This window comes from Nothobranchius furzeri, chromosome 8 (genome assembly GCF_043380555.1).
Source record: "Nothobranchius furzeri strain GRZ-AD chromosome 8, NfurGRZ-RIMD1, whole genome shotgun sequence".
Lineage (NCBI taxonomy): Eukaryota > Metazoa > Chordata > Actinopteri > Cyprinodontiformes > Nothobranchiidae > Nothobranchius > Nothobranchius furzeri.
In genome coordinates this window covers 60,933,043-60,960,428 of record NC_091748.1, presented here as the reverse complement: position 1 = coordinate 60,960,428, position 27,386 = coordinate 60,933,043, and the positions used below count along the sequence as shown (strand labels likewise).

The window sequence follows — 27,386 nt, the reverse complement described above, 5'->3', positions numbered from 1 at the left end:
GCCGGTTTAGCGCCGTTCAACCCGGTTCAACCACATCGCCCGGAATGAAAACAACCAGTTTAATTTAATAAAAAGAATTTATTATAATGACATAGTCTTTGTTACATAAAATTTGCTACAGCAAAGTATATTTCCTTTGCGAACACAAGTAAATATGACTGAGGGGAGAATTGTGTCAGCTCTCTAAATGATGTGCAAAGTTTCACAAACTGAATACAGACACATTTCAGATTATTGATTCCGTACTGGCACGCGTGACTATAGCTACACAAACTAACTGATTGATTTCCCCCAGTCAGGAGTGTGAGGTGGCTCAGGAGGAAAATGGTGCCCTCGTTTACATCGGTTCACACACTCTCTCTCTCTCTCTCACACACACGCACACGCACACGCACACGCACACACACACACACACACACACACACACACACACACACACACACACACACACACACACACACACACACACACACACACACACACACACACACACACACACACACACACACACACACACACGAGGAGGGGTAGGACAGATGACGAAGAAGCGCTGCGGATCGTTTCTGGAAGGATTTAAACACACAGGCAGTTCAGACACACATCCTTGATCAGGTGTACTTTCCAAATTCCATTTAAACAAAATATGTTGCAAAACTCTGAGGATTATATGTTCATCCTTTAAACATTTAAGGGTCTAAGTTGAATTTCTAGGAAAACAAACATGATTTTGGTAGGCATTATAAGTGTCAATGTGCATCAACGAACACTTTTATTCTAAAATGGCAAAAGAAAAAAGAAAGAAAGGCATACAAATAAATAATTGGACATTTCCTTTTATAACTCCTTTGAAAATAAAATCTTTTCAAGTCTTCTTAAACACACTGAAACTCATATATGTTTAAACATGTTATTAGACATCTCTGAATATAAATAAAACCTGCTGATGAAGCAGCTGTGCCTTTGAAAGAAAATTAGCTACATAAAACTTATTTATGGGCTCGAACTGAAAAAAATGTACCAGTTCAGACAAAATGTTTCACAAATGGTTTTCCAAGGCTGTCAATTTTCATTAAATTCCCTTTTTGCAGCAATCTAAGAATCACAGAAAATATATGAAACTTCTGGAAAGTTCTGAGACTTCAAACTGACTTTAATAAATTGTATAATCTGAATTCTCCTCAGCCTTGAGGGTCCAACCTCCAAAAAATGTAAATTTCGACTTCTTTGAACCGGACAGGAAGAGAAATACTTGTCTCTGAAGCAATAAGGTTAGAAAAGCAGAACTTCTGTAAAGAAGCCCTCACTAAAGCACAATGCCGTGTAATTTGACATACAGATTTTAGCAGAGGAAAACCTTAAGTGTTGCCAAACATAGAGGAAACCCTCTAAAAAGATTCCTCTAATGAAAGAAAATATGCAACAAACACTATAAAAATAAAAACCGCTTATAATAAAGAAAAATTGGAATTTAAACTAACTCCTTTTGAAGAAGAATATGACTTTTGTTCATTGGTGGTTCTCAACAACGCAGAATGAGTCGATCTTGATCCAGTTTTAAGTCAAAAACTAGAATGTAAAACAGCAGAAAGCAGGTGGGTTAATCTGTGTTGTGGAATAATAACAGCAAAACGATTTGGCTGTAGTTCAAATGGGATCTCACACTCTTCCACTGTTCTGGAGCCACTTGCCGTGGAACAATCTAAAGGTGACAGAATAAACAAAATGGTGGAAACACTGTCGATTGTGGTGATACTGCTGTACAAGCAAAAACATGCTACATGAAAAACAAAACAAACACGTGACAGATACACAATCCTTGATGAGTGCTCTGCTCAAACACAGCATCTGAGAGACAAAAGCCAACCCTGGAGGACCAAGTTTGTCCACGTGAGCACCACTTCTTCATACCCATGTTTATACCCTCAAGTAAAAAATAAAAAATAAATCAACCTTGCAACTGCTGAAAAACGCCACGTCAGTGCACTCATGTTTGCATTTTTTAAATGATCTGTCATGTGCACAAATGTCTTCAGATTCAAATCTCTCAAAACAGATTTGTAACTGAAACATATGTAAACGTCTCTTCATTGATTAAATCCACATGAACTGACTGAGGTAAAAAGTAAATGCCCTGCGACCAGATATGAACGACAAGAACAATGCTACAGTTGATTAGCTAACACAGCTCCTATCACCATTATGGTTGAATTTTCTAACGGTTTACAAAACGAATGCCTGCTGCAGAGAAACTCACCAGAACTCATCTGTGTTTCTCCCCCTTTGCTGAAAAATAGATTTTAATTTTGGTCATGCTCTTAAAAAAATGTCTCAATAGATATGATCATACATAATTGCAACACCAGCATGATAAATATTGGCTGCAATCTTGATTGGAGAATGTTCAACCGAAGCTTAAAAGACAGTGTGTGTGTGTGTGTGTGTGTGTGTGTGGGTGGGGGGGTGGGTGGGGGTGGGGGTGGGGGGTGTTAACAGATACTGAATAAAAAGAAAATTACCTTTCGTTCAAACCTTGTGATATTCACCAGCTAATACTATCATGCTTTGTGCCTCTTGCAAATAGGAATAAAACTTGCTATGCATGTTGCTGGAAAAACTTAAAGAGGGAAAGATGCTTCATGTTAATTTGTGTTGCAGCACGAGGGGTGTCTTGATTATTTGTCTGTGTGTGGACTGGTGCTCACAGCACCCAGGGGCATGGCAAAAACAACCTCATTCAGCCGTGTAGAATGGAAGAACGAGGCAACTATTTGGAGCGTGTGATGGCCTCGGTTCCACCGAAACACTCAGCAGAGTGCAAATATCCCAAAACAACCGAGCCCTGATGGGACTCGTACCCATTCACTAAAAGTCAGCAAACTCTTTAGCACATTTTTCCGTCTGTGAGACATGAATGTCCTCCTCTTCATAATCGTCGAAGTTGCTCGTGTCTCCCGGTCCTCTGCACTTTGGCAAGAAGGGGGCTTCGATCTGAGAAGGCAGATTTAGATGTTGGATCACAACATGCCTCTGTGCTATAAAGCGCGTTAGGACACGCCCACTCTCTATAAATAAAGTCAAGATTTACCTTTCGCTCATAGATGGCAATCCAGTCCGTTGTGGAGAACCACTTGTGGTTCTTGATGTCGTTCACGCCGTTCTTCAGGTTGCCATATCTCTTTGTTAGGTCCACCTGCAGCAGGTTCCTCAGCAGGTCCTTCAGGTCAGAGCTAAAGTGGGACGGGAATCGTACCTACAAAAGGAGGAAGGAAAATAACAGAACAAACTAAGAAAAACAAACAAACTCACTTTTCTGCTGCTGTTGTACATAGGGCTACTCGATTATGGCAAAAATAATAATCACGATTATGGTGACTGAAATTGAGATCTCGATTATTTAGGACGATTTTTCAATTTATGTTGATTTTATTTGTTTTTATTCAGTCATAAATCTGCTCAGGGCACAATCAGGACAAAAAGAAATAAGAAACAAGATGATCACTAAAATAACTCCTGATTCCCAGTATAAAAAGACCAATATACTTATAGCTCATAGTCTATGACCCAAGGGCTACAGACCTTGGTTTACTCATTTAAGTCTAACCAGTACAGACCCAACTACCAATATCTTGCAAATACTGACAGCAAGAATTATACAGTGGCATTTATAACAAATAAATGCAAATAAATTGATGTTCACAAAATGTTGCAGAACATTTATTGAGTCGTGTCAAGGTGCTGTAGGAGAGTACAGTAGCACCGTGTCCTCAGAGAGATAAGTTATTATTTATCAGCGTGAGGAACCTATTTCTACCTTATTTATAAACTATGTATTTACAAATCCATCACTTAATGTAATAAATGTCCTAACCACAGCTGCACCCCCCACCCCCCAACCCGGTCTCAGCAATCGGGGCAAGCTGCACGTGTGTTTAGCGCGCCACACGCGCACATTTAGCCATTTTTAGCGGCTCAGGAGTCCGCAGGTACGGTGTGTGTGCCACTCACTCTGGTTAGTCCAACAGGGAGCCGGCTCCGAGAGCCGTTTCTTTAGCGACCGACACATCACTACATCATTCCCTTTCCTAATGTTGTGAAGAACGGTCCGGAGCGCAGGCGGAGTGTTTAGCAAACCTGCAGGAAATGTCGACGACAGTTATCCAGAAAGTAGCTAAGGGTTAGCAGAGATGTTTCTGAGGTGTTCACTAGGTACTTTTAAGATTTAAAAAGTCAAGAAGGGGGTCTGAAAAGCTGTTGGAAATAGCGTCAAAGTCGCCAAGTTGGCAACATTGTGGGAGGAGCGCTTCATTTGCAACTCGGGGCAGCGCAGGTGGGAGGAGCAAATAATTGGCTTGTTTTGTTTTTATAATCGTTCAAAACTCAGATCGTAATCGTGATTAAAATTCGATTATTTGAGCAGCCCTAGTTGTACAGAAGGTGAGACGCAGCAGGCAACAGAAGGAAGTAGCAACACTTGAGACAACATTACTTCTTACTGTTTTCTAGTCTAAATGTTATCTTTGCTTACTTTGCCGGAGACGATCTTTTCATAGATCTGGATGGGCTGATCAGCAAAAAATGGAGGGTACCCAGCAGCCATCTCATAGATGAGAACTCCAAGTGCCCACCAGTCCACAGCTTTATTGTAGCCCTGGAAAAAATGAAAAAGCTTTTAACGTCAGAAGGTAAAATACATCATGTGAGGGCAGGTCTAACAAGACTTGTGCCTTAACTCATCAAGATAAACATTTTTAACAAGTTAATAATGTGTTTAAAAGATTTCTGTCCAAGAGGAAAGGAAACATTTCCATTGTTTTTTTTAAAGTTTATAACTAGTTGATAGACAACAAGGTTTTGAACTCCAATGCAATTTTTCCCTGGTTTGCTGTTATCCTGCTGTGACCGACAGGCTGATGTTTAAACACCTCAACATTCATTTGGTCTTTTTCCAAGTGATGATGCACCAGCTGTGCGCAGCAGTCAGCTTCAATTCTTGCTTGTGTGAAAGGCTTCTGACTTTCAGTATTTTGTCTGAGTCAACAGAAACACACACGCAGCCAGAGTGAAGTCAGTCAACTGATTAACCACTTTAATGCAACCCACCACAGAATGCATTTGTCTGCTTTCTCAAACTATTGGGGTTGCGTTCTATTTTTATACACCAACAAGCAAACAAACTGGTGGATTTAGTGCTTGAAACTTCTGTCAACCAATGATTCTAATCCAGTTTGAATACGTCAGATTTTACTGAAATCGTTTTCTCTAACCTTTTTAAGTTGCTATGACAAATAAGGAAAATAAATGAGCTCGAAAATGTTTTTCATGCCTCTTAACAACGTCTTAACATAATATAGCTATATTGAAGAGATAAAATAAATAAATAAATAAATAAATAAAGTGGTTCTCTCGCATTTGTCTAAAAACCTCCACCAATAACGCGCATCAAACTGAAAGCAACAATTGGACCATCTGGCTGTTGGTCTCGCCAAACTGTCGCACTTCCTTGGGTCTTCCATTTATTACGCACTCACGCATTTTGCAACAGAACACCACCAGAACACCACCGATATGAGAGGTTTGTGGCTCAATAACATCAGAGAAGGGGAAACAGCCGGCTGCTACCACTCCAACTTTAGGACAAACTACCAGAATCCCAAAAAGAAAAACACTGGACAACAAAAGACGTTTTGACCTAGAAAACTGCAACTTAGTGTTTCACACTATCTCGTTTCCTCTGGCAATGTGGAGTGGAGTGGGTGTTATGTGACCATGTTTGCGTTCAAACCCTAGCTTGTTCAGTTAATTCGCTGTAACAGCTTTAAGCTTTAAGTAGTCCATGCTGTTGCTGCTCAATAATCTGTGTCATAAACATGCATCTAAACAGCGTCTTCCTCACAGACCTAAAACCTTGGGTTTAGGTCTGTGAGAAGAAACCAGAGAACCCAGGGAAAATCCATGCAACCATTGGGGAGAACAGACTAACTCAAAGCAGAAAGGCTGTCCATGGGGCATTAAAACCAGAAACCTTCTTGCTGCAAGGCAATAGTGCGATCAGCTGCACCACCATGCAGCTGTGTCAAACAGTCAAAACAAATTAATCCAACCAGGACTCAACAGTTACAGGATAACCGTGAAATAAGTTGGAAAATTCACCTTAAATTAGCCTTAAAAACTATTGGTGGTCATTTTATTTCATTCATAAAACCATAAAATCTCTCTAAGAACCTGTTTGTTAAGCAGCGTAACATTGGGCTATGACTCACAAAAAGGGTACTTAAAGGTGCATGAAGTAAGAATGACATTCTGTGGTCAGATTTGGGTACTGCAGTCCACGTATCAAAACAAATGAGCATCTGTGCAAATGTTGCCAGATATTCTTCCGGCAATCGAAGAGTACACACGCTTCTCTTCTCCCTTATCTTTTCCTGTAGCTGTTTTCACCCGATATTAGAGTAAAACAAAAAGATGCAGTGGCTTCTTGGAGTTACAGAAAATAACTTCTGGGTCGCTTCTTTTACTGGATAGTATTATTCCCACAACAATGCTGCTCTTTGCCGGCCAGTGTTGAACTACAAATGCTGGAGCAGCAGTGTTTGTGGTGGTTAGGGTGAGGCGGCAAGCTAAGAAGTAAATCCGTTATAATGTAACCTGCCTTCCAACATGCATTACTGTAACGCAGTTGGATGAAACACAGAATGAACATACAAAAGATGTTCCTTCCAACATGATCAAGGCATGACGCTGGCTTCACACTGGAAGCATCGGCGGAGTGAAACGGCAGCGGAACAGTTTACTTGTGAACTTCAAAGCGGTCCTTTTCACACCAGGAGAGTCTTGGAAGCGGCACGGCTTCCTCGCTGTGCTTTTTTGCTGGACTTGCTAGATTACAAGATTCCTCGAGACATCGGGTCACATTTGTTTATGAAGTCTGCCATTAAACCAAAAAGAAGGAAATCACGTTTGATGTCACTGTTTGATGTCATATATGATGTTGTTCTTCTCCACTGCCAGGAATAAAGCCATGAAAAACACACCACCGCACTTCTGGAACGATGCTGTGAGTAAATCAGCCATTGGGTCACAGGTAAGCTTCATATATATGAAACGGCATCGCTGCAGTGCTTTTATTTTGAAATTCACCAGTGATTTAACACTGAAACCGTGTGATTTCCTGTCTAACCCTATGTTAACTGCAGAAATTGACGCATCCCAGAAGCGGCACGTGGCAAAAATAGAACCCGATCCTATCTTTAGTGGCGCGGCTTAGCGTGCTGCTTCTGGGACGCGTGGAAATTGCCGCGTCTCTGCTGGTTTGAAATGCTCCACAGAATATAATGGATTCTATTTGAAGCAGTGACGTTCCACTGCTGTTCTGCGCCGCCGATGCCTTCAGCGTGAAACCGGGGATAGACTGTTTTGTGATTTTTCCACAGTAAAATTCTTACTTTACCTTTAAGAGATTGTGTCCACAAACCCACTTTAAACCATACTTTTAGCACCTTTGTTAGTAGAGGCCTGTCTCATAAACTTATCATGGCGATTGTGCGGCTCACCTTGCTGAGGATGATCTCTGGAGCCAGATACTCAGGAGTACCACACAATGTCCAGGTCCTGCCTTTTACTCGTTTGGCAAAGCCAAAATCTGTGACCTGGAGTGAAACAACAAAAATGTCAAACACTGTCCATCTGTGTTCTCTCTGACATGCTTCCTGCTACAGCTGTTGTGTACAGATTACGTCTTATTTAAATCATTAACTGATATTCAGCTAATAGTTTAACGGCAGGTTTTGTACATTTCTGAAACCTTTAATTAGTTTTCTAGTAAAAACCTAAAAAAAAACTGGTTACCTGGATATATCCATGTTGATCTATGAGCAGGTTTTCAGGCTTCAGGTCTCTGTAGATGAGGTCTAAAGAGTGAAGGTACTCAAAAGTGAGCACTATCTGAGCTCCATAAAATCTTGCATGGTGTTCACTAAGAGGGGAACAAACAAACGTAGACATGAGCGCGGTTGATAAACACGAGACCCCTTAGACCAAAAGAATAAAGTAAAACACCAATCCTACCTGAACCTTCCTGTGCGTCTGAGGTGTGAGAACATTTCGCCTCCTGGAACATATTCCATCACCATGTAGAGGTTTGAATTGTCCTGCAAGCAAAGGAAGGAGCCATGTTTATGTTTCAGGTAGGAGAATGGGATATTTTGATTTTACTCTACTTTAATTAAGCAGTTTTCAGACTTTGTTCTTAACGGAGATGTGCCAAATGAAGTTGTGATTTTGTTTTTAAATATATCAGAAATGCCTGATTACCAAAGTTTAAAACTGAGGACTGAGCCACACTCAAACACCAACCACAGCCCGTGAACGCAGTTACAAAAGCAAGTTAACCAATTAGAGCTTTAGCAGACAAAGTCAAGAAAAGTAAGACCAATGATAGGAAGTTAGATGACTTTAGTGATATGTACTGGGCTTGCATTATCTGATTATATTACATTAAAAATACACATCATAACAAAGCTAAGTTGTGGCAACACCAAAGAAAACAGTGTTTATTTGGGAGGAAAACTTTGTTAGCAGCCCCCTTACTAGTTATTAGTTCTTCAATAGCTGATGCAGATAACTAAAAATCATTGCAACTGATGGCTGATTTGGGAAAATGTTTAAAACACATTTATGATATTTTTGGTCAGTATGTGTTTCATAGTAATACACAATACAGTATACTAGATTTAAAGAGGAAAACAAAAAAAAAAGGCTTTTGTATTTGACTGGCACTTGTTTTCAAATGTACTACAGTAACATTTCTTTAAAAAAGCAATTAAACATATAAAGCTTTTATTTAAATACAATTGTCTTTGATTAGTTAGCGTAATGTAGTGCCTATAGCCATGCTCAGAGCTCAGCTCGGCACAGCTATGAGGATGGCTATAGTAATTTGCCGAAACGTTGGCAAAACAAGGTAAAAAAACAACTTTTTTCCCTGTGTTGTAAAAGAACCAAGCAATTCAAGTAGACAAAATACACAGAATGAACGTACAGAAGATGCTCAAAAAGCACCCCTGCTAAGAAACGGTTCCCCATCATAAAAAGTGAATTAGAAAAGGACATGGTGTCAAATGTCACAGCGCTTTGCTGCCCATGAATGTGCCTGCCTTTAAATCAACTCAAAATGGCAAAAACCATCTTGAAGAATTGACTGACTGATCAACCATTCTACCTTGTTGTGATACAAGGCCTCTTAGATTCTTCTTTACCTTGAAAGCGTATTCCAATCTTACGAGGAAGGGGAAGGAGACGGCCTGTAAAATTCTTTTTTCATTGAGCGTGTGTTCTATCTGCTTTAACTTTACCACCTAAAACAAAAGGGAGGAGAAACAAATTTGAATTATGGTATGAGAAATACAATTGCAAAGATATTCATACACATTAAAGGAGAAATCCAGAGGTTATACCTTAAGCTCCTCTCTCTACTTCTGTGATTAGGGAAGGAAGCAATGCCTCCCCTTTATTGAATATGTACCACTAACTAGCCAAAAGAGCTAAAATAAAAAAGACTGACAACCGACGCCGACACTGACGATAATATCGGACATCCATACTTACAACAAATCGTATTTTTTTATATTTCAGAAATGTTTTTGACTTTTAAGTTTATAATAATTTAGCTGTAAATTCAAAGTGTTTTGTTTAATCGTCACACTAAAGCTTTGGGCTCTGTAATGCTAAACTTGCTGTAACAGAAGATGAACATCTAGTACAGTATGGTAACTGGCCTGTATTTGTATAGTGCCTTCTTAGGGTTCTACAACCCCCCAAGGCACTTCACAACACAATCAGTCATTCACTTATTCACATGCTGGTAGTGATGAGCTACAGCTGCCCTGGGGAGCAGTGACGGATGTGAGACTGCCAAACACTGGCTCCACTGGTCTCTCCAACCACCACCAGCAGATAAGGGGGTTAAGTGTCTTGCCCAGGGACACAACAGCAGAATTCTCTTGCAGGAGTCGGGATCAAACCTACAACCTTCTGATTACTGTACAACCCACTCTATCTCCTGAGCCACTGCTGCCCAGTAGCTCATTTACTCCTCTTTGGGGGATAAGGAACTAGGGATGGACAATATATCGGCATCAATATCGGTAGCGGTCGATGTTCGATATTTTTTAACACATCGGTATCGGTCTGACAAATAAAACTGAGCCGATATTAACAACTGATATTTTTCCATCTTGTCTCCATTTGTTTGCCTGTTTCAGAGAGTGAAGGGGTGATGTGTATTTGTTTAGTCATGCGAACAGTGAATGAAATCATCTCAGAAGCATAAATGTGTGTGTTGTGTGTCAATAATAGTGTAAATTCGGCTTGAAAATATTTCATTTTATACAAAATTGCTGATTTTAGATGCATTAATGTCAGTATATCGGTATCGGCAAATATCGGTCATCGGCCATAACAGCGATCTCAATATCGGCCCAAACATTTCATATCGGTGCATCACTATATGGAACCAATCGAGACAGAGTTTAAAAAATCCTACAGGGGTCAAAGAAAATTTTGCAGCCATTTGGATGAAGTGAAACTAAAAGTTGGACAGGTTGAACCCTCAAATCTGCTGCCAGATTTAGGAGAACAGAGCAGCTCTACATGAGGAGCACATTGAGAACATGCACGACTGTCTCTGCTGCTTTCACATCAGTATTTAAAGATCGAAACTCTCGTGTGAAGGCCCTTTGGGGCTTTCAGTGATAATATGGTAGCAGCGCATGAGAGGAAGCACTCCATTTCCTTTCATCAGATATGCAGCATGTGCATTTACTTGAAACATTTTAGCAGACTTTTTCCTTTTACAAACAAGCCTCATTTACAACTCTGCTTCAGATGGATTTTAAGACAGAAAACTCACTTTTTGTTTGTCCAAGATCTTCATGGCATAGAACTGGTTTCTTCCTTTGTGTCTCACGAGCATTACTCGTCCAAACGAGCCAGTGCCCAGAGTCTTGTACCTTTCAAACTCATCCAGGGTTGTTGTGCACTGAGGAAACAACACAAATAGAAATAAGGCTAAAATAAAGCTGCAAATGCATGAATTTTTGGGTTTTGTAAACTTTTAGAAATTACATTATTATTCTTATTACTCTGGTCTCTCCTTTATGTTAAAGTTAAAGCATATTACCATAAAATTACTCAGTCAGCAAGCATTTTCTAAGCTATTTTGAACTAGAGGAAGAAGCCATTGTGTCAAAACTTGTACCTTTTTTTTTAAATGTGTGAACGTATGTGAGTAACACGTGACAGCTAAATAATACAAATCAAAGTGCAAATAAAAGCCTACTTACTTGTGGCGGACACTCCCATTTTCTTAAAAAATCTTCTTTGGCTTTAGCTAAGAACTCTTTCACTATAAAAGAAGAGAGTTACAATAAAACACTTACAACTCACTGTGAGTAAAGGAAATCAAACAAAAAAAGGCAGGTCACACATTCACAGGAATAAATGCATTCTAAGATCAGGCATGTGTCGAGTGTTGGGAAGTGAGAACTGCACAGAACATTAGTTCAATTAAAAAGTCAAAAAAACAAAACAAACAAAAAATTAAAAAACACGCCTAAGCAGGAAAATCCTAATTCATAAAGTGATGCAAAGAGCTCTGTGAACTTTAGAAAACTGGCCAAATTCCAGAAAAGCTATTGTGCATCTCTTTCAGGAGTGGCTGAAATAAAAGAAGAGGCACTAACAGCGAGTGGGCAGAGAGGACGACAAAAGGCACAACATACATGTAACTGAGAACACGGAGGCAGGCAGTGGAAAGATGGTGCACTGGTAAAGTCACAGCAGACATGAGCCGTCCAAAGTCAAAGAGTCACTGGTAGTCGCCTGCAGCCTCACTGATGTTAGCGTTTGGTAATCTGTTACTTATTCATTTACATTGATTCACGTGTTGGTTCATGGGGCTGCTTAAACCGATCATTTCCAAACAGTTACACAAATCCACCTTTTTGCAAGAAAGTGGGACGTTGAGTCAAAGGTCGAAGAAAACTAACTACAACTCTACGTTTGAATCAAGATGGTGTACAGGAAACACAATCATGCTGGTTAAAAGTGACAATGTTTAAATGTTTTGTGAAGATAAAGAAGTTCCTTGTAAAACATTTATTTATTTAAGTTATCAAATTTGCTTTACATTTTCCATTTCCATGCCTCTTAACTCCTTAGCATTCCAGCATCCCACCCATGGGGAATAAAACCCATTGCGTTCATTAAACCTGTAAATTTAAGGGGTTAATGTTTTAACTATAGCTATAAATATATTGTGGAGATAAAAAAAAAGAATAATAAAGCGGCTCTCTCGCATTTGTCTTAAAACCTCTGCCAATAGAGCTCCGGACGTCACGTGACTCTCAGAGACTAGACGCCATGTTGGCAGGCAACAAAGGTAAACAAAATGAACGGGATCGGCTTGGATTTTACTTCGTCGGAGTTTACTTCACACTTTAAAACCGAAGAAATTGTTTTATATAGTCAGAAATTAAATAGACTAAACATCTCTGACCCTTTCCATGCCGCTGGGATACTTTTTAAAAACGCCAGAAGCTGTCAGAGCGGACCTGGCCAGGGAACGCCTTGGGATTTCCCCGGAGGAGCTGGCCCAAGTGGCTGGGGAGAGGAAGGTCTGGGCCTCTCGACTTAGGCTACTGCCCCACAACCTGACTCCGGATAAGCGGATGAAAATGGATGGATGGATGGATGGACAAATACATGTAGGAAGTTTAAATGGAGTGTTGTGCTGTTTGAATGTATAAACTGAACGCCAAGAGAAATCACTAGTCAGATTTTTTTCCGTGAATAAAATAAATATGTCAGGCAGGAGCGTCTCAGGATCTGTCTGAGATCTGTCTTGGTGAGACAGATAATATCAATCCAAAGTGCTTTTTATGTGTGATCTGACAATTGATCAACCATTGCTTAAAAATTAAATACAGCTTAGCCGGTTAATTGCTGTGATCATAAAACACGTAAACGGCAGCACGCAGAACTCACGAGGCAACGTTTTACGTGATGTTTACTTGTTGCTATGAGTAATAAGACAGAAAAAGCCACGCCAAAATAAGTTTAGGAAGCCCACTAAGAATCGTAATAAAAGCATTTAAAATAAACACCATACACAGTTGAGGAAATGTTGGTTTAAGTACCTGATATGAAGTGGTCGCTGCATAAGCGAAAACCTTTACTCTCGGGATCCCACAGTTTCATTTTAGCCCGGTCACTAGCACATCTTATTACAATGATCCAATGTTTGCGGCGTTCCGGATCTTGGGGAATCCTGTAGATGGCTCATTCCTTATGTCGTCCGCGTCTGTTCTGCATCCTGGGGCACAACAGTAATCTACCATATTTCCCATTTGATTGAGTTTTCTGACAATAACAAATAGCCCAGCTGCGGGCTTCTGCCTGCCAAGATGGCACCGTTTCGATTTGAACTGTTGCATGCCGGGAGAAGTGATGTCAACTCCCGGAGCTCTATTACACGTTTCAGACCGAAACCAATCACTGGACCACCCGGTTGTCCGTCTCACCGAACTGCTGCACTTCCCTGGGTCCTCCACTCATTACATGTTTGCGCATTTAGCAACAGCACACCGATGGTGTGAGATGTTCATGGCTCAGTAACATCAGAGAAGGAGAAACAGTCGGCTGCTACCACTTCAACTTTAAGACAAACTATTAAGAGTCCCAAAAAGAAAAACACCATTTGAAGTCACGGACAACAAAATACGTTTAGACGTAGAAAATGGCCACTGGTGTTTAGCGCTATCTGGTTTCCTCCAGCATCGCCGGTTCTGGCAGAGGCGTCGCAGGGACGATACCCGAGGAGAGGGGTGAGTGTTCCGAGATCGAGTTTGCGTTCAAATCCTAGCTTGTTTGCAGATTCACTATAAGAGCTTAAAAAGGTCATAAGTAAGGTTAGATATATGAATAACATCTCAGAGATGCAAAGAGAGGTCGTTATTTGTGAGAAAGGTTGTAGGTGAATAATTATGTTTCATGAGTTCACCCTTTGATCATTTGGTGAACTGACTGAATCCTAACAAATGTCCGAGGCTTGTGTTGTCTTACTCTTAGATTTAAATTGAAATATATTGGCATTGAAATAAGAAGTGTTTATATTGCTCTGCCCTAGTTATTTTTAGTCAAACAGATCAATACTTTTATTAAAACAAAAAACTAATTTCCTTTCCAGCTTTATTAACTGACATGTTGTTCGTGTATTATATTTAACTGCACCCAGGATTTAGATCAACTGTCAAAAGGTGCATTTTACTGGATTTTTTGGAGACTGTACAAGTCCTTAAATCGTTTAAAAAGCATAACAAACGTTCTCTCTGTGACTTGGGACGTCTCGTGGAAAAATGAGCATACCAAAAGTCTCTACAGTTCACCCAGGGGTTGCAGGAACATTCACCCACATGGATGGAAATGATGAAGAAGAAAAAGAGAGGAAGAGAAATTTATAAAGAGCTAAAAATCAGAACATTTTAGAATCACATGAAAAACAGAAACGCTAAAGACAATGTGAGACAACCTTACCACAAGACAAATGTTAATTCACCATGACTGAAAAAATGTTGGTTTTTCTACTGCATCTAAAAACTGTAATTTACAGCGACAGTTAAGGATGTTTACATCCTGTCATGCAGCAACAATTAGATTTTTGAGTTGTTTACAACTGAAAAATGGATTTTTATCTCCTTTAAGTTGTGACTCTTCAGAATTAGACTTATTGTTTTGTCACAAAGACCAAAAACAACACTGACTGAAAAGACACTGGGAAAAAGCCCACATAAAATACATTTCATACCAGCAGGTCGGTGCACAAAAATGATAAAACACATCTGTTAAAATGCTGAAAGACAAAATGGATTTTAAGCAACTCTGAGCTAAGATGGTCCAACAAGACCTCACCAAAGTCTTGGCTAGATCCAGAATGCGGTGTGTGAATGTTGCTGGTTATAAAAGCATTTGGGAAGCTGGTGAGCAAAATAAACGCTGGAACAGAGAAAATTGGAGACTACTACCTTTATAGTTTTGACACACATACCTTTTGCTTGATGTAATGAGTTTTTCATAAAAGCAGCATTTTTTTTGTAAAAGACAAGTTACAACTCATCCGGCTCGAAGCTAAAGAGAGCCTTAAACACAGATAAAGGCAAATAAAAAAAAGCACTACACTTACTCAACTTATCCCACATGACGGTGAATTCGGAGATATGAGGCACCTCAGTCTCCAGCCCTTTGTGCTCTTGTCCACTCTTTAGATATTTGTGAATTAAACGGCTGGCAAAGGACTGATCCTTTCCCTGAGCCATTTTTAAGGCAACTATCTTGATGTATGTGAGAATACTCACAGCAAAGCAACCGTTTACAGCCCCTAAACACCAATGATGCTAACTTCCTGTCTCAAGTCAAATGCTCTGTGGTTGGTTAACCACAAAGTTTAAGCTTCCTGTTAGGGTAGTCTGCTTCAGTGTCAGCGGCCGAATGCATGTCCAGCTTCTTGGTGTGGGGTCGTCTGAAATGACTGCTTTGTCTTGCGTGCAAGTCGTGTTGTTTAGATTGAGAAATGCAAAATAAGCAGAACGCAGCAAGTTAAAAGCACTGAGCAACAGGACTGTTGATAAAATGAAAGTGTTCCGCCCACAGACTAACTTAACAAGTCACCTGCAGCTTATTGTGCTCTCTGGTGGATATGTTACACAGTGCAGTTAGTATGTTTTCCTGAAATTTACCATCAAGCTAATTAGATTTTTTTTTTTGGTGCACAGCTTTAACATTTGAGGCATAGTTTTAAAAGGGGTTTGAATTGAACCAGTTTATGGCACTACAAACATCAGGTCCAATATTTGAAAAATAGAGAAATCCCGACAACATGCTAGTGAATTTTCTCAGGCATCCAGGGCTTGGGAATCCTTGTAGGATCAAACAAAAGCAACCAGACTACATATTTGAAAATGTTTCACTTCTTGTCCAAGAGGTTTACCTTAGTTCAAACTTTTAGTTCTCCTCTGATGTGAGCTATCTCATCCATATATCCATTAATATCCTCCTCTTCCTTGGGGTCAGATCAAGGAAGCAGCTGCCTAAGCAGAGCATCCCTCTCCCTAACCACCTGGTCCAGCTCTTCCGGGGAAATCCTAAGGTGTTCCCTGGCCAGATAAGAAACATAGCCCCTCCAGCTTGTCCTGAGTTTTCCTTTTAGGCTTCCTCCGCGTTGGAAGTGCCTGGACAACCTCACCAGTGAGGTGTTCAGGAGGCATCCTAGATGCCTGATGCCTCTCTACTGGCTTTTCTCGATGTGGAGGAGCAGCAGGTCTACTCCGAGCCCCTCCCAGATGACTGAGCTTCTCCCCCTATCTCTAAGAGAGAACCCAGACACACTGTGAGGAAAACTCATTTTGTCCGCTCATTCTTTCAGTCACTACCCAAAACTTCTGACCATAGATGAGGGTAGGAACGTAGATCAACTGGTAAATCAGGAGCTTCACCTTTAGACTCAGCTCTCTTCTCACCACGAAAGACCGGTACAACACCAAGAGCACACATCCGCCTGTCGATCTCCCTCTCCACCTTTCTCTCAGTCATAAACACAACCCCGAGATACTTAAACTCCTCCACTTGGGGCACAACCTCATTTCTGACCTGGAGAAGGCATTCTATCCTTTTCTGACTCCAGACCATGGTCTCGGATTTGGACAAGCGGATTCTCATCCTGGCTGCAAACTGCTCCAGTAAAAGCTGGAGATCACCATCTGATGATTTGTGATCCTTACAGTTTCACCCCAATTTTCAAGTATGTAACAAAACTATCTTGCACTTGGACATGGACAACAAAAACCCCCAATCACCCTCAAGAGGGAGAGGACTGATTTGTTAGATAGTTTGCATCAATAGAAAACACAGCAACTTTAAAACATAGAGGCTCGTTAAATGAAAAGTGATCTTCAGTAAATAAAGTAATCCTCTTTTCTTAGTTTGAACCTGCCAGGATTACCTGGTGAGAATTTGTTGACATGCTTTGTTAGTCTGTGGTTTTCAGGAGTTATTGTATCCTCAACCTCACCCTGCAGCAAGTACAGGTGGTGACTTGAGTCACAAGTCCATGAGGCTGTGTAAAACTCCCACCAATCAGAAAGCAGGTCAAGATCAGCAGCCCCCTCCAGACAGGCCACTAGGTGTATGGTACACTTTAGTGAATTAGATTGGCCACTCACAACAACAGCAGCAGCATGCATGTGACATCCTGAAGGTTTTTTTTATTTCCAGAAGATGCATTCTGACTCACATGACTGGTACCTTTTCCTGATGTCAGATAGCTCAACAAGTTAATGTCACTGCAGGAAAACACGGTTTGTGAAATTTAGATAAACAGCAAATGAACCAACTTGTCTGACCGTTATTTTTAGTGGCCAGGCCATGATGGGCTGCAGCTTGTTTTCTGATGTTATCCTACTCCACTCACGTGACATTAGAACCTTTGAAAAACAAACCGGTTGTCTTGAAGGTCTCCTTTACACAATTAGACGACTCTTTCTTTGCATTCACTGTTGCAGGAAACCTCCCACAGACTGATGGAGACTTTTAAATGCTCAGACATCACATTAATGAGTCGGTTTATTCATTAGTGACTGCTTTAACTGCGATCAGCAGACTGACGTAGTCGCAGTGTGTTGTAAACTGCTGCCCAACCAATGATGGTTCTTAAATGCAAAAACCCTGTTACTGTATTGTCATGTTGAACATCTGCTAAAGGATGCTCTCCCAACATGATGAGCGAGCTCATGTTGTGCTGCAGTTATGTTAAAATGACTAAAAGCTGACTGGACGCCTTCCAGATGCTCACCGCTTTCTTGCTCATTGCCTTTCTTGGCAGTTGCTGCGTTTCCCATCGTAGGAAGACAGACAGGGCGATCCACAGCTGGCTAAAGAGCGATGATGGTGGCCGTTAGCTACTACCAGGGTCCTCTGTTAGCTAGCTAACAAATATTAGCTTGTTCTAACGGGCTGGTTAAAAACGGCATTAATAATGTTCCTTTGTGGACATGAACGCGCTGCGATGCCCGCCTCGTTATTTTCTTCTTGTGGAGCCCTTTAGTCGTTCATGTGTGGCTGCGCTGGAATGACAACATGATCCAGACTTTTCACCTCTGCCTGCTGTCGTCCCGTGCTGCGTTCAAGTCAAATGGGAATACCCAGGGATAACGCTTAATGAGGATGACGCTGCATTCACTGACTTCTAAAAAAATAACTCGCATTGTTTGGGGGGAAAATGTGCGAAATAAATTAAACTATGAGTGTGTTGAATAGTATTTATTATGGTATGATGGATGAAGAATATATTTTTAAACTGAATCTGATTATAGTGGTTTGTCCAAATAAATAATATGTCTTTAAATGTGTGTATATTATTATTATTATATAAAAGCCATGAATAAATGGCTAAAGATAATTTACAGTGAAGAAGAGGCATTAAATAAGTGTATGCTTCTTCCCACTCCTTTTCAACATGAAGGAATTTATTTATTATATATTATGAATTGTTAGTGTGTGTTTTGTTGTTTTTACATATTGTATTACTATATTTTCTGTAGTTTTTTGTTTATTGCTATATAATCTAAATAAAGAGAAGCAGACTCCATTATTGATCATTGGTTAAGTGTTGCAAAAATCCTAAACTTGTCTTTTTAAATGAGAACTGTAATAGCAATAACAATAATAACATATTAACAGAAAATGGAATTATTTGGCACACATTTATTTATTTTTTCTGATTTCTACTTAAAAACAATTAAGAAAAAAGATAGTGAGTGTCTGTACATGTCTAATATAAAACAAGCATTTATTTATAGTATTGCATCTCTAGAATTATTGCTTTACTTGTGAATTTAAATGTAACGCCATAGGTAAAAAACTTTTTCATTGTCTATAACTGTATTTATTTTGAAATAGTCATAGTACCCAAATACCTACAAGTGATGCCTTTTTAAAACGTTTTATTTTAGATTAAGTATTTCATCAAACAATTTTAATACTAATTTCAGATGCACTTTTTGGTAAAGATATACATTTTAGTTTCAATACAATTTTTATGAAATGAGTTTGACTCTGCTAACGTGTTCTTGTATTTTCTGATTATTCTAGTTTAAAACAGATACATAAACATTGGCTTCAGTGTTTTCCTTTTTTCCATGCATAAGGGAGAACTACTTTGTATGAAGGAGGTCATTTTTAAAATTCGATGAGTGATATAACTAAATCTATCCCAGTTTAGACTTTTTACAACCTTAGGTAAAACCATTAAATTAGTTTCAAATTTACATCTCTCAAACCATTTTCCTTGCTATATTTCTTCCTGCAAAAGTAAACAACCAAATATATAAATAGATTTTTTAAAGTTACATCAGCACAGTAGAGCCCAAAAATCACGTAAATGTCTAATTTACTTTAGTGAGATGAAGTCCTAAATGTTGGTAATCTATTTTTTCCAAGTCTTGGAAAAAGCAAAACACGTATAAAACTCAAACAAATCCTCCAATGTGTTATGTTTTTGTATTTTACCCTTTCCCCACTAACCTCCAGTCCAGTTTAATGAACCTTAACATTACTGCATGCACCAGGTGTGATTTTGTTTATGACAGAACCCAGGAGGAGCACATGGGTATACAATTACATATCCTACAGAGATCAGAGGTTTGATATTTAATAAAAACCGACTTATACAGGCAAATATGCCGCAATATTATATCTGAGATGATAAAGAGTTTAACCGATTTTAAAATTAGGAAAACGCTAAGATAACATTTATTATGGGGTTAAAACAAAACTCAATGAAAAGCATATGCACTGTGTTAATTATTACAGAATGAAAAAATGCAGAAAATACTTTAAGAAGGGTGTTTTGGGCCAGAGAATGACACGGTAATGTACTCTGACAGGGACGCGCCCATTATCGGTGGGGATGTTTTTTAGCACCAAGGACAGCGACACAGTTGCTAGGCAGCTCCTTGTTTGTGTCAGCGCGCAGGCGGAAGAGCGGCATTAAAACTTAGTTTACACACAAATAACACAAAGTTGTTTAATAACGGAGCAAAGCATATTTTCGACTATTATAACTAGTAAAAATGTGGCTAAGGCGGATTCAGTTCACGTGGGTAAAACGTAACGTTTATTGTCAGTTTGTGAATTCAAACTTCAGCAGTTCATCCGGGACCCCCTCCCCCTCTCGCAGAGCAAATGGTTTCGCCCACACTGAGTCGCTCTGCACGCAGCAGCCAAGAGGACTACAATACACAGATTTATTTCTTTATTAGTACGTTTTCGGCGACTTCAATTTTTAACAGTTACAGCGTTAAAAAAAACAGACAAAATCAGCCTGACAGATATCAATGGAAGCAAATGGCTTCCTCGAGAGAGCCCCGGCGAGTCTAAACGGCAGAGTAGGAAAGAGAGCAGGAAAAGAGCTGCACTACCACCTCCACCGGCGCCTGGAACTAATAAGGTGACAAGAACGCTTTGGTCGGTCTGTGTTCGCGTGTGTGGCTGTCTACACAGTAACTGTCCTGGTACGTTGTGCTTTATTTCGCTGTATTTTGCTTCCTGGTTTTTCCACCTGACCTAGGCAAGTGGCTAGCATCCTAACGTTAGCATGTCACAGCTGCTTTCGGATCTGTGGAGATTTTATTTGTCAGCGCAAGATATTTAATCGAAAAGCCTCAGTAAGACGGATGTTTGACATCGTGTGAGATTAAAGGATTTTGATATGCCAATGCTGAAAAACGAGCAAGATATCCAAAAAGTGGGGGATGGCCTATAATTCTTCCAGCGATCTGGAAGATACCATATTGACTACTATGCTGAGACAGGCACCCAGCAGGTCCCACTGCTGCTCTTTGCAGCACAGCGTCTTAACTCGAGCTGCCTTTGCAAGATCCCTATAATAAATCTGCCTTTGACTTATAAGCCTGATGCTCATGTTTAGCAGAGCAGTGGGCGCTCAGATCCTGGCTAATTACATGGGAGTTGAAGATTTGATTGACTCTGACCTGCTTGTAGTCCAGAGTGTCCGATCTGACGGATCCCCCCGGGTTATGTAATAAGAGCTTAACATTAGGAGTTCTGGCTGACATCCTGCCTCCAGGCTAGAGATACAGCTTCAGATTTATATGATATGTAAAATCTTTTAATCACAGGGGAGCAAGTGTTTGATTCAGAGCTGAATATTCTGCAGATGTCCGGTGGAGCTGGCTATTTTCTGACCATGCCCATTTAAAACCTGAGAATATTCTGACAGTGGTTTGACATTTGATGATCTGCCTCATCAGCTGCTCTATTTGTCTAGTCTTCTATTATTCTAGTCCACATTATTTCGTTTGGCACTTTATTTAAATTGGCTTCCAGTCGTCGTTTCAAAACCTGGCTCGTTTGATAACCACCAAATAGTTCCTGAGCGCAGCCACAGCTGCAGCTCACCGCTACCCCATGGGAGTGGGTCAAATGCAGAGATGTAGTTTCACCAGTGTGTGATGATGATTAACATTAGATTCATTTGCTGGTTTTAAGAATTGTAGCCCAGTAATGTTTGCATACACCATTGACAGATTTCTGTACTAGACAAGAACATTTGATCATGTTGAAGAATATTTGCCTCATTTCAAGTAGTGCGGTTTTAAGATAAGATGTTTTTTTAGACAAAAATTAAATAAAATGTCTAAAAGCCATTCTTTTTACTTTCTTCAATATTCGTTTTTGCACTGGAAATCTCACATATAAGGTGAGAAGTATGTATAGCACTTCTATCACAATCAGGCTGCTGAGCTGAAAAAGATGACAGTGATTAAAAAAGCTGTGTTCTCAAATTAAATGTGTTCAAAAGGAAAAATCTGTTAAATAACATGCTGCTGTGACTGGATCATCAAAACCAGAAAATAAAAATACAAAGAAGTCCACAAAAAGATTTTTGACTGTTAAAATATAGGTGACAACTCACAAAAACAAATTGGAGATTGCAGTTGTGGCTGCGCTCGAGAACAATTTGGTGGTCCAACCCCCAATCTGGGTGTCAAGCAGGGAGGTGCTGGGTACCATTTTCTAAGTCTTTGGTATGACCCGACTGGGATTTGAACCTTGTCCCAGGGCGGGTGCTCCACCACTAAGCCACTGAGATAGATCTATTAATCAATAGTCTTCTTTAGCATTTTTAAACAGTGATTCTTTTTACATTTAAGAATTTTCTCTGCAGCACCATGGCTTTTCTCAGATGATGCATTCGGCCGTGTGTGGTGGTGTATTTCAGTACTCGGTGGGCTGAAAGCTCCCACACTCGTTCCTCTTATCTGGAAGGAGGCACAAAGCCAGAGTTGGGTCACTAGTTGGAGAAATTTTTAGATTCACAGGCGATTTTAAACGACCACTTTTCTGCAAGAGTTGTCCACCAATTCAGCTTCCATTAAGCCAAGATGTAAGGTGTCATGACAGTGGTGTGATAGAAAATGAAGCAGAAGGTGAATCTTTTCTGTTCTGTTTATTTATCTTTTACCTTAATTTCTCAGACATGGAAATATGTTGTAATGGTAAAACACATGTTGTTGATCCCTTGCTGTTTCCTCTTTTGAGGGCCCAGTAGTGCAATGACAACAAGGCACACGCAAGCCAAGAACTTGTTTCTGCTACAGTGGAGCACAGGAGGATGCAATGTTCCCTAAAATGTTTTGATTGGGCATTAGATGACTGTTTTCTGCTTGTAATTTCACGTCGTTGCAGTGAGACCATAAAAGGAACCCTTTGGGGGTTTACTGCTGATCTAGGAGGGACTTGTGGACAAGATGTGACACAAGCAGCACCTGCTCCACAGTTTTTCCCTTTCAAATCCCCTTTTGAACTGCTGTTTGTGGTCCATGTGAATAACTTTTGGTAAAAAAGTCAGTTCTCTTGAAATCTTCTTATGATAGTGAGTTATTCATTTTACAACATATTAGCATATTCAATGATTGTCATTTGTTTGCTTATGTTTGACTGTAATTATTAGCAAATGCAACAGCAGTTTTAGCCCAAACTGTTTAAAATAGTCCTTTATCATTACATAAAAGACATAAAACAACAATTTAAAACTCATATAAATCTGGAAGACTTTTCAAAGTCTGTCAGTACAAAGTAAAATAAATTAAGAACAACAACAATATAGAAAGAGAAATAAAGGTGATTAGACAATGAAAACCTCACGTGATGGCTAGTTTTCTGAAAACCTTAGAAATGCCCTCACAAACAAACACTTGTTTATTTATTTAACACCAGCAAACCAGGGTGTGATCATGCAGAGGATCAGGACAAAGAGCTGACTCTTAACAAGGCCTCTATTATGTAGTTCAGGGTAGTGTGAGAAGCATGACAGCATATTAGACTGTTATAATGGTCGTTTGGCGACCTCTGTTGGCCAAAGATTGCTTTTGCACCAGGAGATAAAACTTTTTATATGTAGCAGCAAATACACATTTAGATATCCAGCTTTAAAATCTATTGGAGACTACAAGTTTGAAATTTTCTTGTCATTGTTTTTAAATTATTACTTAGGGCCATTTAAGTCATCTAATGCATGGGTTAAAAGGCAAATAATTATTTCCTCTTTCATATGAATGCACCTAATAGCTGATTATTTAAAATTCTCACCAACAGTAAGATAAAATAAAACAAGCAAAATACCAGAAACCCTTTTCTAGCATACTATTCTAGAATATAGACAGTAAGAATGTTCATAGATATTTACCAGAAAACCTAATTCTGCTGACATCACCTGAAACCAAAGTCAGTTAAATGTAGCATGTGATCATGCAGGGTGAGATGTTTGTACAGTTATGTGATGTTCCATCACGCATCACTTTGCAGGGTTCAGAGATTCATTTGAGTTCTGTACAGCAGTCTAACAAACATGCACGTGTGCTCTCTGATCGTCAGCTGTAAGTGGATGTCTAACGCTATTGGCTAACGCGGAGTGGTGCTCAATTCAAATTACATGGGTCTCTATGGGATGGGGTGGGGGTTAGCTTAGCAAAAATAAAACTTGACATCTACAATTACACTGGGTATGACTGTCACTTGTATTTCTGTTAAAAGTCACACAGAACTTCTGAAAAGGGGGGGGGGGGTAAATCATCTTCTTCCAGTTCTTGGAGAGTACAGACGCTTTTTTCCTCCTCTCCTCCCTATCTTATCCCAAGGCTCTTTGTCTGTCTTTGGGTGTATAGCATTTCTGCATTTTTTCTGGAAACTGGAAATTATTCAAATGGACCTGGTCAGTTGGTCTCTCAACGCGATTGACACCAATTTTTCATTGATGAGAACGGGAGAAGGAGCTCCTGGTTGCCCCTCTGAGACAGAGCCAGCTGGGCATATCATGGACTCCTGGAAACAGTGGAACCTGATCTGCCTCTCTCAACTGTCTGTAGAGGATTCTGAAGACGTCTGGATATTCGTGGTGTTGGTGTCAGGTTTCGTGCTGTTTGGCCTGAGTGGTTACCTGGCTTACCGGAAAATTAATGAGCTGTCGAGGAATATTGGCTCAATCCCGGAGCTCAGGGATGGATTACACCGCGCTGCGAATGCACAAACTCGTATAATTGTCGAGATGAGTCGTAAGCTTGGAACTTTGGCTGAGATTCAGACTCAGGCACAGAAGGTGGATGCCATCAAGGAGCGAGTTGACGGATCAGCACGGATTGGGATGGATTAATCTACGCCTTTATTGGATTCAGAGGGGTTGGAGATCAACAGAACTTTAAGACAGAGGAAATTATCTCTGTCTGGCCCCAAAACAAGTTCTTATCTGAATCTGGTGCCCTTGAGCCTGTGAGGCTGAAGAGATTACTCCCCCTCAGAAGAAATGTGGAATGCTACCGTCGCCATGGCAACTCTGTCTCCCTATCCCAGCCTGGGGGGGACTGCGACCGGTGAAGGCCGTTGAATCGTTTCCAGGAGTCACTGTGCTTTCTAATCCACATACTTCCTTCCCCTGTCCAAACGGAGGGGACGAGCGCTGCTTATTGCGGCTGCATGCACTGATGTGTGGAGAGTCCCCAACCCTTCCACCCCACCTAGTGGACACTTATGTTGTGTAATGTCTGAAGTCTGTTGCATTTCTGTCTGAGGTGTGTTTTGTATAGCAAAGCTTCCCTCCCTGTGGAGGGTAACTCTGAAGTGCCTTTTTTTCCTCCACCTGACTCAATCCTCATGTAAACCCTCTGATCTCTATTAAGGTAGCGCGACTCGGGTTGCGAATGACCACAGTCACCAATTCTTGTCATGTGTCTTTGCCTATGTATGTACATCTGATCTCAGAATTGTGTGTACTGAAACTCTAATTTCCCTCTGGGATTAATAAAGTATCTTTGAATTGAATTGAATTTGAATTGAATTGAATTGAATGTTTTTGGTTTGTACATGAGATTTTAATCTCATGGGTTTTTTCTGGTTAAATAAAGGTTGCATAAATCAAAATGTGAAAAATAACAAAAATGGTGAAAAAACTTAAAAAAACATTCGATTTTTTGTCTTATGCAATGCAATCTGAAAAAACTTTGAAATTATTTTTGTATGGCTTCCTCATGTACATTCTAAGCCCAACCTATGTGCCCCTCAGATCTGCCGTGGTGGGTCTACATGACACAGAAAGCTCTAACAGACTGTGTTCTCTGCGTGCTTAGGGTCAGCACACTACACCACTGGGAGGTTGGGGCAGATTGTCAGCTGCACAGCTTGCCTCACTTTATCACTCCAGCTCTTTGTTGTAGTCCCCCCACCCACCCACACACACACACGGGCAGACCAAGAGGCTGACAGTATAGAGCACAGAGTGATCAAGCAATGCAATCAAATAGTTTCCTCATCCTCATTTGTCCAGAGACTGTTGATGGGATCAATAGGGCTGCTTTGTAAGCTGTCCTGTGTGTGCATCTTCTTAAGCTCCGATGTGCTCACTGATCCTACAGCAGAGTGGGGTTGTGGACTGTAAACAAGTTAGGTGGGAAAGGCCTTTTCAGCATCCTCTCACCACTAGAGGCCACTGTTGATCTTCTTATAAAATTCAAGAAGCTCCACGACACTGCCGAATGTGGATTATGTTGCACAAGATGTGACAGATTTTGTTTTTTCTTTAGTCTTTTCATAAATTTTAGTCACTTTTGCATTGACAGTATAACTCGTGTGGGTGTTTACTGGCCTTTCTCTTAATTTAATTTTTTTTAAATTAAATCTGATAGAAAACTATTTGAACCAACACTTAGCATACTGGATATTTATCATAAATAAAGATTAATACTTATTTTGTTTACATTTTGGCTTTTGATCCATGGAAAGGGGGAAATATATTACTGACTGCAATTTCCCCACTGAGGGACTGATTTTATGATTTACCGATAAATTGTAAGTAATTATATGAGCCAAAGGGAGATTATGTGTTTCAAACAAACAGATTAGCCTTTTACATGTGTAAAAATACACAGGCTGTGTTTTAAAGGTGTATTAAAAAGAAAATGGTATAGGATTATATTTGTTTTTGCTTTAACATGTTATAAAAACTGTGTTTGAAGTTATTTGAGAACCTAAGTGATGAGTTATGCCGTACTGCAAAGATGTTGTTCTACCTGTGTGATACATGTAAGTAACCACTGAGTTTTTGCCTACTGGACACATTCACACAGATTTGCATGTATGTGCAGTCGGGGTCTGTTAGTCAGAGCAGCTGTCTTCAGACTTTTTCGTTCCCTCGGCACACCGTGGGGCAATCCAAAACCTCGGTGCACAAATCTGTGCAAAATCAACACAGTCTCTGTCAACTTAGTTGACACTTGCCAGAATTTGTGTTAACCTGCCTAATTTAGTGGTCAATTTCTCAGGAAAGGGTAAATTTCAGCTTTTATGTCAAACATTGCCCCATTTTGCCTGATGATTTGTTGATTGTATCTTCAGAAAAAAAGCCTGTCTGACTATTCTTTACTTTTTTTTCTTAGAACAGAGACAAAAGGTCTGCGAGTGTTTGATTTTTCCCCTGTTCTGTATTATTCTCAGAAATTTAAATAACCTCACCTGATGTTTTTGTTCCAAATAGGAAATGCCTTTTCCTTGTCTCAGATTTTTAATATTTGGTTTTCAAGTACATCTTCTGATATTTAACATTAGCAAACCTCAGCTCACACACTGACTAAGGCTGTAGACCTGTACCTGTTCAGCTGAAGGGACAAAGAGGAATTCCTACTATTCGGCTGCAGCATGAAATTGAATTATTTTAGAAAATTTGTGAAAATATTTTAACAAGGCAAAGAAAAATCCTCTCATCTACAATT

The 27,386-nt window shown here is 40.0% G+C and overlaps 2 protein-coding genes across 8 annotated transcripts in view; one reads left to right on the top strand and one right to left on the bottom strand.

Moving 5' to 3' along the window:
- Positions 1 to 58: 58 nt before the first annotated feature.
- On the bottom strand, positions 59 to 18,232 carry prkacba (protein kinase, cAMP-dependent, catalytic, beta a). Of its 2 annotated transcripts, none has more exons than XM_015970651.3 (10): positions 17,900 to 18,232; positions 11,340 to 11,401; positions 10,907 to 11,035; positions 9,255 to 9,353; positions 8,065 to 8,147; positions 7,846 to 7,972; positions 7,551 to 7,646; positions 4,526 to 4,648; positions 3,086 to 3,250; positions 59 to 2,988 (listed from the first exon to the last, which is right to left on the bottom strand). In XM_015970651.3, exons 1-10 carry the CDS (start codon positions 17,943 to 17,945, stop codon positions 2,863 to 2,865), a joined length of 1,056 nt encoding a protein of 351 aa, XP_015826137.1. In that variant the 5' UTR covers positions 17,946 to 18,232; the 3' UTR covers positions 59 to 2,862. The 2 variants fall into 2 exon arrangements, with proteins under 2 accessions (XP_015826137.1, XP_015826135.1); XM_015970649.3 differs by lacking the exon at positions 17,900 to 18,232 and adding an exon at positions 15,236 to 17,877.
- A 2,031-nt stretch (positions 18,233 to 20,263) lies between these two features.
- Positions 20,264 to 27,386, top strand: part of ttll7 (tubulin tyrosine ligase-like family, member 7) — a 96,187-nt gene continuing 89,064 nt past the window's right edge. For 3 of the 6 annotated variants that reach the window (XM_070553942.1, XM_070553939.1, XM_070553941.1), the window contains exon 1: positions 20,264 to 20,618. The gene's annotated coding sequence lies outside the window, so the exon portion shown is untranslated. The remainder of the gene's footprint in view (positions 20,619 to 27,386) is intronic. The other 3 variants (XM_070553943.1, XM_070553944.1, XM_070553940.1) reach the window with 2 other exon arrangements.

Bases quoted from the DNA above. Each gene is read 5' to 3' on its own strand.
- prkacba (XM_015970649.3), bottom strand. From the start codon at position 15,368: ATGGCTCAGGGAAAGGATCAGTCCTTTGCCAGCCGTTTAATTCACAAA. The intron at 11,402-15,235 runs GTAAGTGTAGTG...CTTCTTTTATAG, and splicing joins CGTCATGTGGGATAAGTTGA to TGAAAGAGTTCTTAGCTAAA. The intron at 7,647-7,845 runs GTAACCAGTTTT...GTTTCACTCCAG, and splicing joins ATCAACATGGATATATCCAG to GTCACAGATTTTGGCTTTGC.